The sequence below is a fragment of the Chenopodium quinoa genome, unplaced genomic scaffold (assembly GCF_001683475.1).
Source record: "Chenopodium quinoa cultivar QQ74 unplaced genomic scaffold, ASM168347v1, whole genome shotgun sequence".
Taxonomy (NCBI): Eukaryota; Viridiplantae; Streptophyta; class Magnoliopsida; order Caryophyllales; family Amaranthaceae; genus Chenopodium; species Chenopodium quinoa.
The window spans coordinates 3,248,402-3,265,367 of NW_018743894.1; the positions used below are offsets into that span (position 1 = coordinate 3,248,402).

At 34.4% G+C, this 16,966-nt stretch overlaps 1 protein-coding gene across 8 annotated transcripts; it reads right to left on the reverse strand.

Annotated features, from left to right (window-relative positions):
- Positions 1 to 944: 944 nt before the first annotated feature.
- On the reverse strand, positions 945 to 16,614 carry LOC110686844. 8 transcript variants are annotated; one of them, XR_002504321.1, is made up of 12 exons: positions 16,112 to 16,568; positions 15,634 to 15,722; positions 13,281 to 13,369; positions 11,735 to 11,806; positions 7,363 to 7,410; positions 5,285 to 6,366; positions 5,107 to 5,182; positions 4,512 to 4,724; positions 3,774 to 3,866; positions 3,505 to 3,606; positions 3,012 to 3,422; positions 945 to 1,158 (listed from the first exon to the last, which is right to left on the reverse strand). XR_002504321.1 is itself a non-coding variant. In XM_021863440.1 (9 exons), the coding sequence occupies exons 6-9, from the start codon at positions 5,529 to 5,531 to the stop codon at positions 3,801 to 3,803; spliced, it is 771 nt and encodes a 256-aa protein (XP_021719132.1). In that variant the 5' UTR covers positions 5,532 to 6,366; positions 7,363 to 7,410; positions 11,735 to 11,806; positions 13,281 to 13,369; positions 15,634 to 15,722; positions 16,112 to 16,574; the 3' UTR covers positions 3,774 to 3,800. The 8 variants fall into 8 exon arrangements, 4 of the variants coding, with proteins under 4 accessions (XP_021719132.1, XP_021719133.1, XP_021719131.1 ...); XM_021863440.1 differs by lacking the exons at positions 945 to 1,158; positions 3,012 to 3,422; positions 3,505 to 3,606 and having other exon boundaries at positions 4,938 to 5,182; positions 16,112 to 16,574; XM_021863441.1 differs by lacking the exons at positions 945 to 1,158; positions 3,012 to 3,422; positions 3,505 to 3,606 and having other exon boundaries at positions 4,512 to 4,712; positions 4,938 to 5,182; positions 16,112 to 16,573.
- Positions 16,615 to 16,966: the final 352 nt, after the last annotated feature.

The following is a 16,966-nucleotide window of genomic DNA, read 5'->3' on the forward strand; positions in this document are numbered from 1 at the left end:
CTTTTTTTCCGAAAAGTTTGTGTTTTGGGTTTAGAACGATTTCTTTCTTTCTTTTGCATTGGATCATTCCTTTTGGGTTTAGAACGATTTCTTTCTTTCTTTTGCATTGGATCATTCCTTTTGGGTTTAGACTAACTTTGTGTCCCCCTCTTATCCTTCGTTCCCCCAATTTCCTATTTGTATCTCTTTGCACCATTCCTATCCAAAGGTTCAGAGTAATGTAGATTTAATAATTAAGGCTCAATTGACGAGGCTCAAAAGGGATGCCAAAAGTTGGATTTTTTCTAAGGTTAAGAACATGGGATTATTGGTGTGGACACTACAAAAAAACAAGGCACATTTTGACACTTTTTTGTACATATATTGACCTTAAAAAGCGTCATAATTTTCTATTTTGACGCTTTAAAATGCGTCAAAATTTTTGAAGCCAAAATATTTTGACGCTTTTTTGTGTCAATTTATAAGTATAATATGTCGCTTTTGTGTGTCATTGCTTAATTATTATGACGCTTTTTTGTGTCCTTACTAAAAAATTATGACACTTTTTTGAGTCATTACTATCAAATTATGAGACTTTTGTGTGTCAAATTGGGGCTGAATTTCCCACCATTATTAATGCCCAAAAAATTGTGACGCTTTTCTTAGTCATTATTAAAAAAATTGTGACACTTTTTTGTGTCATAATGATGATATATTATTTCACCAATTCAAATACCACCAATAACTTTGATTCATAAAAGCGTCACTATTTCACCCCCCCCCTTTTTTTTGGACGAAAATTGATAAAATTATGTTAATGAAGTACTTACATAAAACTTTGAACAAACAAAATAATAATAATATATAAAATTATAATTGATGAAAATGTATTTACATAAAAAAGTAAATTATATATAGAAAAAACACACACATATATATATACATATATATATATATAAATCCGTTAACATAATAACGTTATACATCCAATTCAACTAAACAAGTTTAGTATTTGAATACAAAGATATATAGATATTTTCCTAAAAAAGATGTTCAAACTAATTACACACAACACTATCAAAGCTACTAATTAAATACCCACACATATATAATAAGTGCTTGAAGCCAAATCACGCTCTTCATTTACTTTTTACCATTGCTGCCTACATCATCAACAACCTGCGAAGAAAATTTCATATGTGAGCAATTATTGTAGTATGGTAGTAGTATGGCAAATTTAGAGAAGTTAAACAGAATATATTAACCATGGAGGAACATAAACCAAGCACATAATTGTCCAGTGATACGCCTAGCTAACAAGAATTTTAGTATTAAATAGTCACTTTCTTCCACAAACAAGTAATTAACCCATTGCTAGCAATATGAGAAAACGACAAATCAGAAAAAGAACTAGCAATAGATAAAATATCATCCAACAGCAAACTAAAGGGATCAAACCCCTGCATTCGCTGCTTGACCACGCACAACAAGCTGGGCATCGCTTTCAATAATCACTCTGTTGTACCCCAACCTGCACGCCAACAACAGCCCATATCTGCAATCAGCAGCCTCGGTCAGAGAAGGAACCCACCCCGCATGCTCACTTCGAACTGCAGCAGCCACCACATTACCATAATCGTCTCTAATCACGACCCCTAGCCCTGTAGCTTTGGCCAATGTAAGCATCACAATTAATTTTAACCTAACCTTCCACGAAGATACAGCAGCAATGAGCATTGCAGGGGGCTTGAACACCCTACTAGCATACTCCCCTTAATCAGAAACATACTTCATCATTCTCGCAGCAACCATATGTAATTTTTTAATTTTCTATGTATGGTAAATATTTTTTTTACTGTATTCTTTATCAATCTAGCTATATAAAATGACTAACTTTCAAACATTTACCTAAAACGTACTAACTTGCCTCTAACTAACACCACTTCTCCTTAATCGAACCTAAAACCACCTAAAACTAGCAATCCTGCAATGAACCCACAGCCACCACCAGTTAGCAGGGGACAAAGGCAGCAGCAGCAGAAGCAGGGGAAAGTAGCAGCAGAAGCAGGGGAAAGGGGAAGGCTGACAACACTTCTCCACCAAGGGCAGCAGTAAATGTAAGCAAGGGAAAGGGGAAGGCTCACAACAGATTCTACATACGATTTCTTATCAATCTTACCAAGACAGCAAGACCCTACAGATTTTACCACCAGTAACCCACAAACCCTCTGCTCTACAACTCCCGACCCAAGCGACAAATCCAACACGACTAAGTTTTTGAGGAAGTTCCCATCATAACAAGACTTGCCTATCTAAAAAAACAGCCAATGCTGCCAATCCTCAACTGATACACTTTTGACTTCTTTCATAATTTTGTTTATGTCAGAAAAATTAAAACATAAAAATCTTAATGGTGCATTATAAGAGTGAAAAAACTGCACAAGCAAAGCCATTAATTAGGATGAACACCCAAAAAGACACAGCTGAATTTCAAACAAAATAACCGAGGAAGAAGGAAACAAAAATTACTTTGCTCAAATTTGCTCCTTTGCTCAAAACACCACCAAACTGAAAAATTAAGCAACAGCTGCAGCACCATAACATTAACTGAACAACCAGGCAACAACAAAACCAAGACAACAACTAGGCAACAACAAAATCAAGACAACTAGGCAACAACAAAATCAAGACAACAACTCGGCAACAATAAGATTAACTGGAAATGCATGTAATTGATTTCATTTCTTTGTTTTTTAGTTGATAAGATATGTACTTGCCTCTCCCTTATCTCTTTAAATATAACAAGCATGGTTTGAGGTGCTTAACTCAACTCGTAATATTCTTATTAAGGATAATGTAAGGGAATTTAAAGACAAGTAAAGTTGATTTTAATGAAAAAATTCCACAGCATGTAATTCTAAGTAATTCCTCTTACATTATTCATGCATGCAATTTTAATCTTGCCACAGATAATGAAAGGATGTTTTAAAAAAAAAGGATGTGGGTGAAAAAAGAAATGGTTTATTCCAAACCTGAGAATCAAGTAGTTGTATTGCATTATCTATAATTTCTGATGAAACATTTCCACTACGTGTTGCCTTCAAAACCTGTGCCATCATAGAACCAACTGCATCAAATTTTGTGTTCAATATTTGATTTTGTTCAGCAAGATCCTCATTTTGCTTTTTCATATCTAACAGTGCAACCTTCAACTTCTCCACTTCCATATCACTATTGTTGACATAGTAAGACCCTTCTTTCCTTAAATGTCCTTCCACTCCAAAGATGTCGCTTTGCTTCACACCAAAGCCATAATTTAGAGGACGCTTAGGGATCTCGCCTTGATACATAAGTTGATTGAAAACTTCATTTTCAATATCAACCTTGGGAATGGAAGAAGAGGAGTTATCAAGGCTTTCTTGCACCTTCTTGATTGCATCCTCCTGTTACATGATAAGAAAACTATAAGACTTGGCAAAGAGCTAATAAATTAGTGGTTAAACTAATTTTCATTGGTATATATACCACAAACTGACGAGATGTTGTGCCCTCTTTGAAGCTTCCATCTCCTTCGCTGTAAACACTTTTAAAAAACTCCAATTCACTGAAATCTCCTTTTTGTTTTTTCTGCAATGTGAGAAACACACAAATATCAGACATTTAACTTCTGCTATTTTAATTCTTTTAAATTGACGATGTTACATTTTCTTCCAAATCTTGTAAGATAGTCAAACAGGGAAAAAGAAACACTAAATGCAGATTTTAGGACTAAATAAAATGAAGGATAATTATACCAGAATAGCTCTGCGATTTGCAAAGTTTTAAGCACTACTCTTGCGCACGAGAACTTGCGACGCACGAGCAGCTTTTCCAAGTTCAGACATTTTCTGTTTATTTAAAATCATGGTTAGCATGAGATAGAAATAAAGTTACATCACACTAAAACCACTATAATCAGAATATAACAGATTTGCTTGTGTCATTAGGTAGTGAGTTGGTCTGATGGAAGCTAGCCTCTGTTCTCACTAACACGTGTACTGTGTAAATATAATGGATTTGAGATCTCTAAACCTTATCGTGTGACTAACTATATCTGATGGGATGCAATGATGACACAAGCAAACGACTATTGGCAACAGCAAGGTAATAGGGAAGGAGAGAATATGTAGCTTATTAGAGAGACAACAGAGGAAAAGGGTTGTAGCATCAACGACGAATACAGGAGGTCCATTACTGTTGTTTCATTGTGTATACTTTACTGTTTTCTCTCTCTGATTTGTTCCTTATAAAGCTATAAGACTGTAAGTTTATAGATTTGCTAGTCATAGGTTATCGCTTATGAAGAATTAGAGGACATTGTGGGAGGAGTTGATCAGCATAAACAACATAACCACCAAAATGTTTATCACACATCTAGGATTGTTCATTTATTATATCCTACTAAAATGTTACTAACAACTTGACAACATACGAAACGGTTATACAGAGCTAATCTATAAACAAAAAATTCCCGTAAAAATCAAAATGCAAACCTTGGCGTCCGATGAAAGCCAATAATCAACCAGAAAACTCCAATTTTGAGTTGTGATTCCATCAGGTATACTAGCATAATTTTGCTCACGCGTTTTTTCCGCGGGATCAAAATAATCCTTCTTTAATGCATATCTATGATTTTTCCATGCTTTGCCAATACGCTTCAAAATAGCATTCCTCATTTCCTTTCCTTCGGGTAACAAAAAATGTGCCTTAAAGTAAATGTACAAATAAAGTTACATTAAGATTAATCTATGTAGCTTATATAACTTATAGCGTATCGTACTACATGTGAGTTATTATTGAGGCATTCATAATTATATCATATATCAGAGAACCATAGCATATGTCAGGCATGCAATAGATTATAAGTGTAGTAATGAAAGTAAGATTATATATTCATGGTGAACGATTAAAAGGTGTACCCGAACAAGGTTAACAATATTGCCTCTCATATTCGAGCTCAACTTATCCCAATTTAAAATTCCCACGGGACAAAATTCTTCTCGTTTAGCAATGTCTCCTAAGAAACTCACAAGGATGGAGCCACCTTTGTGAAGAGGTTGGTTAAATTCATTAAATTGGATGAAGTACCTAAATCCTGGTGCATCATTCCACACATCTCGAGGCTGAACAGAACCCTTCACAAGGTGTCGTGTTCCATCGACATCTTTGAAAACAATGAAATTAGGTAAGTGTTAAACAATAAGAAAAAAACATTCGAAAAGGAAAAAAACAAAGCACATAATATTAAATATGCATTTACACTTACCAAATGCCACAACCTCTTCTTCCTCATCAAACTTGACATGCTCTGGCCAATTTTTCACAATACTTCGACGTCTAAATTTTGTTCTTTTCACACCACTGTCCACTCCACCTGAATCATGCAACTCTTCTTCACTCTCTGACTGTGATTCAGGTTCGTCAGAGTCAAAATTTAACCTCTTGTTGCTTTCAGCATGAATATATGCAGGAGAATTCTCCTTTTGGAGTCCCGGTGTACAAGTTGTATTCATTTGAGGTTGTTTCAAGGGTTCACCTCAAAAATTAGAAGACGTCATAGGATGCATCTTTTGAGTTTGTTGCATAGCTTCCAGGGGTAAAACAACTCTTCTTTCTAATTGGGATTTAGCTCCAGTCAAAGAAGAGACAATAGGTTGTTGTGAAGCTCCCACCGACAGTGCACCTGTTTTAGCTCCAGGAAAAGGTTGTTTACTCGGATGTTCGGTAGCTTTTTGAGGTTGCTTTGATGCTTTAGTCGGCGGAGTTGTTTCTTTATGAGGGACTTGTGTTGTTTCTTGTGACGGAAGTGCACCAGTTTTAGCTTTAGTAAAAGGTGGAATAGTCGGATGCTCTGTAGCCTTATGCTGCTTTGATGGTTTAGTAGGTTGAATTGTTCCTTTGTGAGGCTGTAGTGTTTCTTTATGAGGGAGTTGTGATGTTTGTGGTGTTAGAGATTGTAACATAGGATACGATCTAGGTTGTGATGGGGTTAAAGGAGGTTTTTATGACATCTTTTGTTGGGAGTTTTATGGCATTATAGTTGGCATACCTGCTTTTGATGCAGCAGCTAGAGATGAAGATGATGTAGATGTGGGTTTTGATGCATTAATAGAAGATTTGTTTGGTTGCGATATGTGTCCAAACGTTTGTGATCTTCCAAGTGTTGGAGGGCTAAATGGTCCCCATTGGGTGGATTGCTTAGAAGACTCTGAAAAGTTGGATTGTGACACTGCAATATGGCTGGACTTAGACTGTAAGGAAGTCGAAGTGGGTTGCTTATTTGAAGAAAATTGAGCCTCGCCAGGGGGTAAAGCAGTTCTTTTACTTCTGTAACTCATTATGAGGCACCTATTAACAGAAACAAATACAACTAGTCAGAAATTATGTGTGCAACATAGGATATCAGACAGGTTTCAATTTTCTGAATCGAAATGTGAAAATGAAGTCGAAGGAAGTAGAGTATGCATACAGGTGACAGTTCTGCTAAACCTCAGTAATCAATGAGCATTATCAAGTAAATCAACTCAGATTACTGATTTACTACGTATACCTGAGTATGCCATTTAAAATTCTTAGCTTAAATTGTTGAGTTGGTTTTTAATAATATCGATCAATGCATCAGTCTGTCGAAATCCACATACAACTTTCTGATTTCTTTGTGTTCCTCAATTTGTTTGCAGAAATGGATCGAATACAAAAGGGTACTGCAATGCACCCACAAGCTCCGCCCATTTTGGTGTATAGCAGGAGATCAAGGGGGGAATAGGATCAGCAGCAGAAGCAGAGGCCTTCTCCACCTCTCACTTGAGCAACGGTTTACTAATATGGGCAGGGAGCATGTTTTGTTATATTAGCTCTTTTACTGTGGTAACTTTAGCTTGTTGACAAGTTGTAGTAAATTAGCAATTAAGGCTTTTGTCCATTAACAAACATTCATGCAAAGAATTCCAGCTTTATACATAAGTAGATTACCCCTTCTCTACTGAATGCGACCCAAATGCAAAGCCTAAATGCAAACCAAGGGTTTAGTTTAGAGTAAATATGTGATTTCATCACAAAATTCAGGAGACAGAGAAATAGAATGGCTGAAAGCAATTTGATAGTACTCCAATAAGGTAACTATTATCCTTCATTCAAACGAAAGATTAATTTTAAAAATAAATGAAAAGATGCATTTACGAAATCAGGCTAGTTATAAAAATCAGGCTAGTTATACAAATTCCATTGCTTAGTAAGTTATCTGAGTCATAATTGAACAATGGTTTCATACTTTCATGTGATTACATATGCAATAGAATCAGGAATTTCTTACAATTGCAATATTGAATAGGGGAAAGTATTTACCTAATTAAACCTCTTCGTTCTCTCTCTTTTTGACAGGAAGTTCTACACCTGAACAATGAGAATATAGCTCTAATTATATATGATATTGACGAGAAAGAAAAAAAATAGTGTGTTAATTAAGAGGAAATCAAAATCATAAGAAAAACCGCTATAACTGTTAGATGGTATGAGAAAATAGATTGTAATTTACAAATAGAATTAACAAAAAGTAAAGGGATAAATTCAGCAAAAGGAAATATTAATTAATGACAAATATCAACTCATAATTAAGTTCAGCAATTACAAATCCAAATTAAATAATAAATAGGAAACTAATCATTCATTGTCGTTATCTACTTCGGGTAACTCATCCCCTAAATCAAACAAGTGTCTAGGCTTAGTCTTTACAACATGAAACCATCCGTTTCGTATCTCATCTTCAATGTAGAAAACCTGTTTTGCTTGAGATGAGAAAATAAAAGGATCATCTTGCAAATTTCTTCCTGAATGCATCAACTTAGAGAAATTAACACATATAGAGCCATTTTAATCTGATTTAACACCCCTATGTATGTCTACCCAAACACAATGAAACAATATAGCTTTGTAAGTCCCATAATAGTCCAATTCATATATATCCTTCAGTTTCCCATAGTATGCTTCTCCATCTGCTTCAACCATGATTCCAGAATTTTGGGTAGTCAAACGGCTATCACGGTCCATGATCTGAAATTTATACCCATTGATCATAAAGCCCTTCATTTTTTTACCATAACAATTCAATCCCCCTGCCAGAATTTTTCAAAGTTTCCCATCTCCGGTGGATTCATCTATTGAGTGTACCTATCATGGTAGAATATAAAGTCAAAAATAGTCTGCTATTTTTGTAAGAAAATTGAACACATTAGGATACATATATATCACCTGACTTCGCAACCACTCTCCAAACTCGTTGATGATCCAATCACTTTCATCACTTTCAGAGATTGGGTTATGTGTATTCATTTGTCGCTTTAGATTTAAAAATTCTCTTCAAAGAAAGGAAAATAAATTATAATTTATAATGATATATTATAATAATTGGTTATTCATAAAATAGAATAAAACCTGCTACTTACTCGAGAAGATCTTGAATTTCATCAGAATGATGCAGTAAAACATAGCGATGAGCTTGTTTTAAGCTTTTGTCATCTAGACGGAAATTGACTTCTTTCCCAATTACTCGACCGCCAGAATTACACAAGTATTTTCCAGAATTGGGACTATCATCATCAATTCGTTTAGGTTTGTTAAAGACGGTCTTAACACCTTCAAGATATCTTGAACAAAACCTAATGGTCTCCTCTAAAAGGTAGCCTTCTGCAATTGACCCTTCATGTTGGGCTTTATTAGCTACATGTGTTTTTAGATGGGCCAAGTACCTTTTCAAAAAGTCAAATTATAATTAAAATACAATAAGTTTATAGATTTTCTAGATGAATTTAGATTAGACATATATGTAAATAAATCTAACCTCTCAATGGGATACATCCATATGTACTGTACTGGCCCACCGAGTTTAACCTCCTCCACTAAGTGAATTAGCAAATGAACCATGATTGTGAAAAACGAAGGCAAAAACTCCATTTCCAACTCACAAAGGGTTAATACAATTCCTTCTTAAAGAGCATCTGGATCATCAGGATCAATAGCAGTGGAGCATAATTGCTTGAAAAAGTAAGACAATTTTGCAAGCAAATCAATTACTTTTGTTGCATTAGAAGCTCTTAATGCGACGGGAAGGATATCTTGCATCAAAACATGGTTGTCATGGCTCTTAAGGTTAATCAACCTTCTTTGCTTCATGTTCACGCATCTAGAAAGGTTAGATCCATAGCCATCAGGGACTCTGAGATTTTGTAAAACTTTTAAGAACCTCTTTTCTCCTCTACAGACATAGAATAAGAAGTTCAAGGCATATGATTATCTTGAACCCAAAGATGTGGCTTTATGCCCCATCCTTGAAGGGCATCTCGATCATCCTTCTTATCTCTGCTTTTATCGGTATTTAAGAGAGTATTTAAAATATTGTCACACACATTTTTTTCTATGTGCATTACATCTAGATTATGCCTCAACAAATTATGCTCCCAATTCTAAATTATAAAATATGCTTCTCTTGTTACCAATGACAACATCTTTTTCATTGTTACCCTCGTTACCTCTCTTTCTTTTTGATGCCTTCCCATAAACATACCCAACCTTTTCTTGTAGCCCCAATATGTCAGTCCCACTAGGCCGAGGTGGAGCTTCACCATGCTCTTCTCTTCCGTTAAAACTGTCACAATCAAATCGATATGGATGACATGATGGAAGCCATTTTCGATACCCACAATAACAAGTCTTACTCCCAAATTTTTCAGAAGGAGTTGAATCAATGCATATAGGGCATGCCATATAGCCTTTGGTGCTCAGACCGAAGAGCATTGCATAACCAGGAAAGTCATTAATAGTCCAAAGCAAAGCGGCTCGCAATTTAAATTTCTCTCCATCATAAGCATCAAAAGCATCAACCCCACTCCATAACAATTTCAATTCATGAACTAGTGGCTGCAAATACACATCGATGTCAATTCCGGGACTTGTTTTACCGGGAATGATAATAGACAACATGAATGAAGATGGTTTCATACATAACCACGGTGGAAGATTATAGGGAATCAACACCAAAGGCCATGTACTATAAGTCGTGTTCATCAAACGATATGGATTAAACCCATCACTTGCAAGTCCTAATCGAACACTACGAGGATCCGAGGCAAAATCCTCATAACGTTGATCAAATGATTTCCAATCTAATGCATCTGAAGGGTGCCTTAACATCTTCTTATCATTATCATTCAATTTATCATTATGAGTATAATGCCATCTCATATCTTCTGCTGTTTTTGAGGACATGTAAATTCTCTTCAGTCTAGGGATAAGAGGAAAGTAACGCATTACCTTAGCTGGCTCACCACTCGTAGAAACAGTCTTATTTTGATCTCTGACATTATCATTTCTACCCTTATTTTTCTTCCATCTTGATGTACCACAAACATGACACTTGTCTTTCTTTGAATAATCACCCCAATACAACATACAGTTATTTGGACAAGCATCAATCTTCTCATACCCAATGCCAAGGTCTTTTATTATTCTCTTACTTTGATAATAAGATGAGGGAAACTCAAGTATTTGGGGAAATGCGTCTATGAGAAGCTCGAGTAGCATATTAAAGGATTCAGCACACCAATGGCTCATACATTTTATGTGAAAAAGGTGTAAAAGAAAAGACAGTTTGGAAAATTTAGTACACCCGTCATACAATTTCTCATCGGAAACATCAAGTAATTTCTTATACTTAGCTTCATCTTGCGTTGTTGAAAATTCTAAATCAATCTCCTCTTCATAAAAGACAGGGTCTTCAAGATACTCGTCATTTTCATTATTTTCATGTGGTTCAAAGGTTAGGTCATTTGAGGGTTTTTCAAAACTAAAAGCAGATCTCAATAGGCCTCCCATATCATCTCGACCTTCAAACCTTGTTTGATCTAGTGGGGATCCTTGGCTAGTACTACCTCCATCACACCCAATCATATGCTGAAGCAAATCCCCTTGACCATGAAAAATCCATTTCTTGTATGATTTATAAAACCCGTTAAACAAGATATGTCTTTCTACATCATTTACACAAAGCCATTTATCCACTTTACATGTCGTACATGGACACCGAATCTTTCCTTCTACCTGAGCTACCTTAGCAAAGTTAATGAATTGCATACAACCTTAGACATATTGAGTGTGGCATCGTGGAAGTTCTATCCAACTTGTTTCCATATCTATACATAATTAATACTTTAATAAGGGAACTATAATTTTGACCAAATAAATAGAAAATTTTAAAGCTTACTTATCAGAACAAATATCAAATTCTTCACAAACTAAAATACACAACAAAGCAGATTGGGGTAGCATGTTTTTATTTCATATATTCTGATCATAAAACTAAGGAAAGGTCAATCATTATAGCCATGCAACAGAAATAAAAGATATAGGTATAGGATTTACTATATGAAATCTAACCTATTGATGCAATTTTCATTGCATACTATTTAAACCTCACTATATAATAATAAAAAAAAAATTAAGAAAAATCACCTACAATTATATAATTAAACCAATGTAATCAAAGATGATGAACTATTGGAGATACCAAATAGTTATATGTCACTAAGTTGCTTTTTCAAAGTCATTACTAGACATACAAACAAAATTACATGCTTACTTGGTATAGCATACAACAATCTTAAAGCTTATCTCAAAACTAAACTGTCATAACTTGAAATAGTAGCATATAAGATGTGAGTAATACCTTGGTATAGATGTCTTCAAGAGTCTTCTAAACTAAGCATGCAGTGACCAAAAGAATCCAAAAGGATGAATGCTGAAAAAAAAAATACAAGCAATATCCACACATTAGATGATATTATATAATATAAAGAATTATGTTCGAGTGACCAAAAAAAAAATTATAGGGGGGGAGAAAACTCAAAAGACACTTCAATTGAAAACAGTGATAACAAAAGCAAATACGGTAATTCAATACTCAAATGCAAAGTTGACATGGGAGATAACATAGAAAAATACACATCAGTAGTGGAATCAAATTGGGAGAGTTTGAAGTTGTTAGAAAAATACTCATTGAACGAATTCACTGGGCATTTGATAAATATGGTAAACATGAGATGCTGGTTCTGGTGGCTTTTGTTTGGGATACGTGGGCTTTTCATAATTCAGTGGTGTTTGGTAAGACTTGGAGCAGTGAATTATAGTAGGAGTTATGGGTTTTGTGAAACTTGTTCTCGATTTTAAAAAATATAATTCGAGAGTTTGCTATGTTCCTGGCTTCCTGCTACCAGAGCTGTGATTTATAGAAGTTATTAGCTTCCTCATGCTCCTGGTATAATAAAAATCAAAACTGACGCTGTAATGTTGGAGGAGAATGGCATGGGGTTAGGGGCAGTTTTTAGGGATGCTGCAGGTTGTGTTCATACAGTGGTGGTGCGTAGGGAAGTCTGTAGAAGTTCAGTTGAGGTGGCTGAAGTTCTCGCTGCTAGATTGGGGTTACAGGTTCCCTTGAGTCTTGGTTATCAAAAGGTGGAACTAGAATGTGATGCTGCTAATTTATGAGGTGCAATTAATTTGAAGTACTTTGGGAGGTCTGTTTTTGATCTACTGGTGGAAGATATATGTAGCTTGGGGGGACAATCTTGATAGTTTTTCTTGCTATCATGTGAAAAGGAAGGGTAATACAGCATCACACTTATGATAGACTTACTCCTTCAAAGGGTCCATATCTTAACTCCTTCAGATCAACTATACGAACAACATGATTCAATTCTTAATAGTTAATTGAATCTTTTCTCAAATATTGTTTCGCGTAATGACTTTTATACTCAAAGAAATAATCACAGATATGGTAATCAAGCATTCCATGATTTAAAAAAAAAGCCGAAATTGATGGCATAATTTATAAGACATAATAACAGCATGCTCAAAGCTCTGAATTCAAGCAGTCTGCTAAACTAACTGCCACATACATCTCTGTTCTCAGAAATTGATCACCTTTAAGAAAACTATTAAATATATCTAATTACACCAGAAAAGAATATGAGATATATTTTTCAATCAATGTCACCAAAGTCAGCATACATCTCTATTTTTATAGTTATCCCATTTAGCCGAAGAAGGTAATAGACCATCACCTATTATGAATAATCAAATAATTATTCATTAACTATGGATTTAGTAAAAGCTTAAGCTCAAAACTCACAGCCAACTATAGACATTCAAAGATACACAACCGAAATTTTCATCCAGAACAATATTATATTTAGGCAGTGGCTTATGTACATTACCTCCAATTCTTGAAGCCGTTTCTCTGCCTTTTTAGCTTCTGATTTTCCACTTCTTTGCACTTCAAATACCACAGCTTCTCTTAGATGACCTGTGCGTTAATATGGTCAAAAATCTGCTGGTTAATTGTAACTGTGCATTTTGTTTCAATTTAAAAAGGAATCTAAAGTTTGAAAGCAATATATATGTAAACATTTAATTAAATAACTGATTGAATATGTATACATCTGAAAATCATCAAAAAGTTACAATTTTTAATAAAAACTAGGGGAGCCAACGCCCGCGATGCGCGCGGAATGGCTAGCCCTTAGAGAAAGTTATATTAGCTTGTTTTTAAACTATTCACAATAAGACATATTTTATTTTATTTTTTTAAAATGCTACTCTTTAAGGGGATATCATGATATCTCTTCCTCTTTCCCTCCCTCTCCCCCATGGCCCCATATGTATAACTTTGTCCATTTGTCCAAATACACTATATTGGCCATCAAAAGACCAACTTAACCTCATGTACTAAAATTCATTCAAATCCCAGCTTAGGTAATGTGTGCTATCAGAAATTTTTTCCAACTTCATATCTAATATACAATGACAATAAAGCAGTACAAGAAAGAGCTAAATAAGATGGAATTGGAGATATCCATTGCAAATTCAAGCATATCTACTATGAGATGCTGCTCCAAAGTTTCAATGATATGATAATTCATATGTTTCAAAGTATTTCATGTAGAAAATTCAATCTTGAGAAATGCAAAGGACAAGTATAGGGTAGACACAATCAATAGTTTGCTAACCAAAACATGCTCTAATGGAAAAAAATAAATCATCAGATGCTCCAAGAGAAAATTGAATGGGCATTCACTATATAAAACCAACTTTAAAGGTTTATAACATGAACCTAGCTTCTCAGTTGTCACAAAACAATTAAAATGCATAGCAGAACACATAAGAAGGTTGAGTGACCAGCCTAGTGTTGGAAGGCCTAGTTTCTTCCTCCTTTAAACACTCCTCATCTTCCTCTTCTTTAGTAACCATTGATGCATGGCAACCCCTAAAATAAGCATACAAAAACATATAGAGGCAGATTGATAAATTTGGAAAATATCATATGCCACATAATAAAGGAACAGAACAATTTTCAAAATAGATGCTGCTCAAAACCTAAGTAAAGGTGATGTAATCATTGTACAATATAGACTGCAAATCAAGCAAGTAAACACTTGCCTAATTGCCTTTACCCATCAAGCTAAGGTTCTATAGAACAAGGGTCAATTCACCTATACCACTATCCTAAATCGACCAAATAACAAATATAATCTTGAGAAACACAATTACCCATTTCGTTTAAGCACAATTACCTTTTAGCTTACAATAAGAATACCTTTACCGTTATTGCTCAGAAACTCACATAGAGATAACATGATACACTATGAATACAATGAAATGCTCATGACAAATCAAGTAAAACAATAGTACGTGTAGAGGCAACTCACCCAAAACTGACCAAATAACTAAACAAATTATGAGGACACACAATTACCTTTTTTTTTTTAAGAACGATTACCTTATAGGTAACTTGATAAGCATAATTCTCCCATTTACTAGCATAACTATATGACCAACATTTATTTTCTAAGTAAACAACCCTCCACAAGAATATAAAATCACTTCTATCCACATTTGAAGCCAAAAGACATCATATATTATAAAAGGGAGAAAAACATTGCAAATTTAAAGCTAAGGCAAAATCTATAAAAGAAAGAGCGAATACAAGAGAGAAAGTTACAAGCAACATCAAGAATGTAAGGTTTCCAGATAGTCAACATATACAAAAGTGATAATGTAATACTACCTTAAGACCAAGAATCCATTGAAGCCATGCATCTCCCTCTCAGATTGTTAAGCCTCTCAATTGCATACATTTGCGAACAAAAACAAACATACATATATTGATACATATATTAGCAACATGTGTTCCATATCATCAACTTTAAATACCAAATCTAGCAGCCATACCTCTTTAATAGAGACCATGAGGAGAGGATATATGAACCTAGATTCAGTCAGGAGAGTATATATTGAGCCAGGTTTCATGTCAATTGAGACATGGCTCGTTTTCATCATAACTCTAGCCGACATCAGACTTCACAATTACATATCTTTCTAATCCTATACTGCACACATGTATGATATAGAGAAAATACCTCAACCTAATCTCAATTGACATGAAAGATGTGCTAAACAGTAAAGACATATGTGTGATTGAAAGAAATCTAGAAACTTAATCTTGAATTTACACAACCGAAATTTTCATCCAGAACAATATTATATTTAGGCAGTGCTTATGTACATTACCTCCAATTCTTGAAGCCGTTTCTCCGCCTTTTAGCTTCTGATTTTCCACTTCTTTGCACTTCAAATACCACAGCTTCTCCTCAGATGACCTGTGCATAATTATGGTCAAAAATCTGCTGGTTAATTGTAGTTGTGCATTTTGTTTCAATTTAAAAAAGAATCTAAAGTTTGAAAGCAATGTATATGTAAACATTTAATTAAACAACTGATTGAATATGTATACATCTGAAAATTATCAAAAAGTTACAATTTTTAATAAAAATATGCATAATTCGAGACTTCGAGTAACAATTGCAAATGGGTATCCAATTCTTTACCAATAAAAAAGTTACAATATAATTAACCAATTCAATAACTTAATTAATTCGTTAATTCAACCCATTCTTCAACTATAATCGGAGATTATATTAATAATCATGCATGCAGCTATCAACATACATAATAATTAAAGAAAAAAATTGGGAAAAAAAAAACTTACGAGATCTTTGAGCTGAATCTTGATAAATTTTCTCCAACAAACAATAGAAACGATGAATCAAAACTCACAATACAAATTAACCGCAAAACTAAATTAAGAGAACTTTTTTGGCAAATTATGAAGAGTATTAAAGCAATCTGCAATTCACATCATACTATACGCTTCAAATATATTGAAAAAAAAATTGAAGAGTTAAAGTAAGAAGTGGGCTGAGATGATTATATGCTAACTGAAATCAAGAAATTAGGGATTTTTTTGTGAAGATTCAAAGTTTTTAGGCAACAAATCTGAGCGGCGAATAAGGTGTTATTGGCAACTGCTTAACAAAACCGTTATGGGAGCTGATAGTGCAGTGAGGACGAACATGGGGTACAGTTTCCCAGGATATTAGATTAAAAATTTTGGTGAAATTTTAATTTCAGCGGGTTAGTTGTGTAAATGTGTAATTGATAGTTGGGTGACACGTTTCATTGCATTCAATATTATGACCCTTTTGAGGGACACAATATATTTTGGCTCTAAAATTAGTCAAAATGTATAAATTACATAATAGTGGACGGAGGAAAATTATGACCCATTACAAAAGTGTCAAGGCAAAAGCGTTAAAATTTACTCTATTTTCTTGTAGTGGGAGTTTCAAGTTGCCTCATGTGTTGGTGAAATCATCATATCCTTTCTTTGTGGGCCAAAGATGGGCCTCTTTTCGTTCAATACATCTTGTAAGCCAAAGCTCATCAAGATTCTTAAAGTGTTGAGTATGTATGCCTTTTGATATTGGTTGTTTGTATGTATCCGTTTTATTTAATTCAAGTTAATAACAATAAAGAGATTGAAAAGAGAACAAGATAGACGTAC

Bases quoted from the DNA above. Each gene is read 5' to 3' on its own strand.
- LOC110686844 (XM_021863440.1), bottom strand. From the start codon at position 5,531: ATGAATACAACTTGTACACCGGGACTCCAAAAGGAGAATTCTCCTGCA. The intron at 5,183-5,284 runs GTAAGTGTAAAT...TTGTTTTCAAAG, and splicing joins AGAAGAGGTTGTGGCATTTG to ATGTCGATGGAACACGACAC. The intron at 4,725-4,937 runs GTACACCTTTTA...ATTTACTTTAAG, and splicing joins ATATTGTTAACCTTGTTCGG to GCACATTTTTTGTTACCCGA.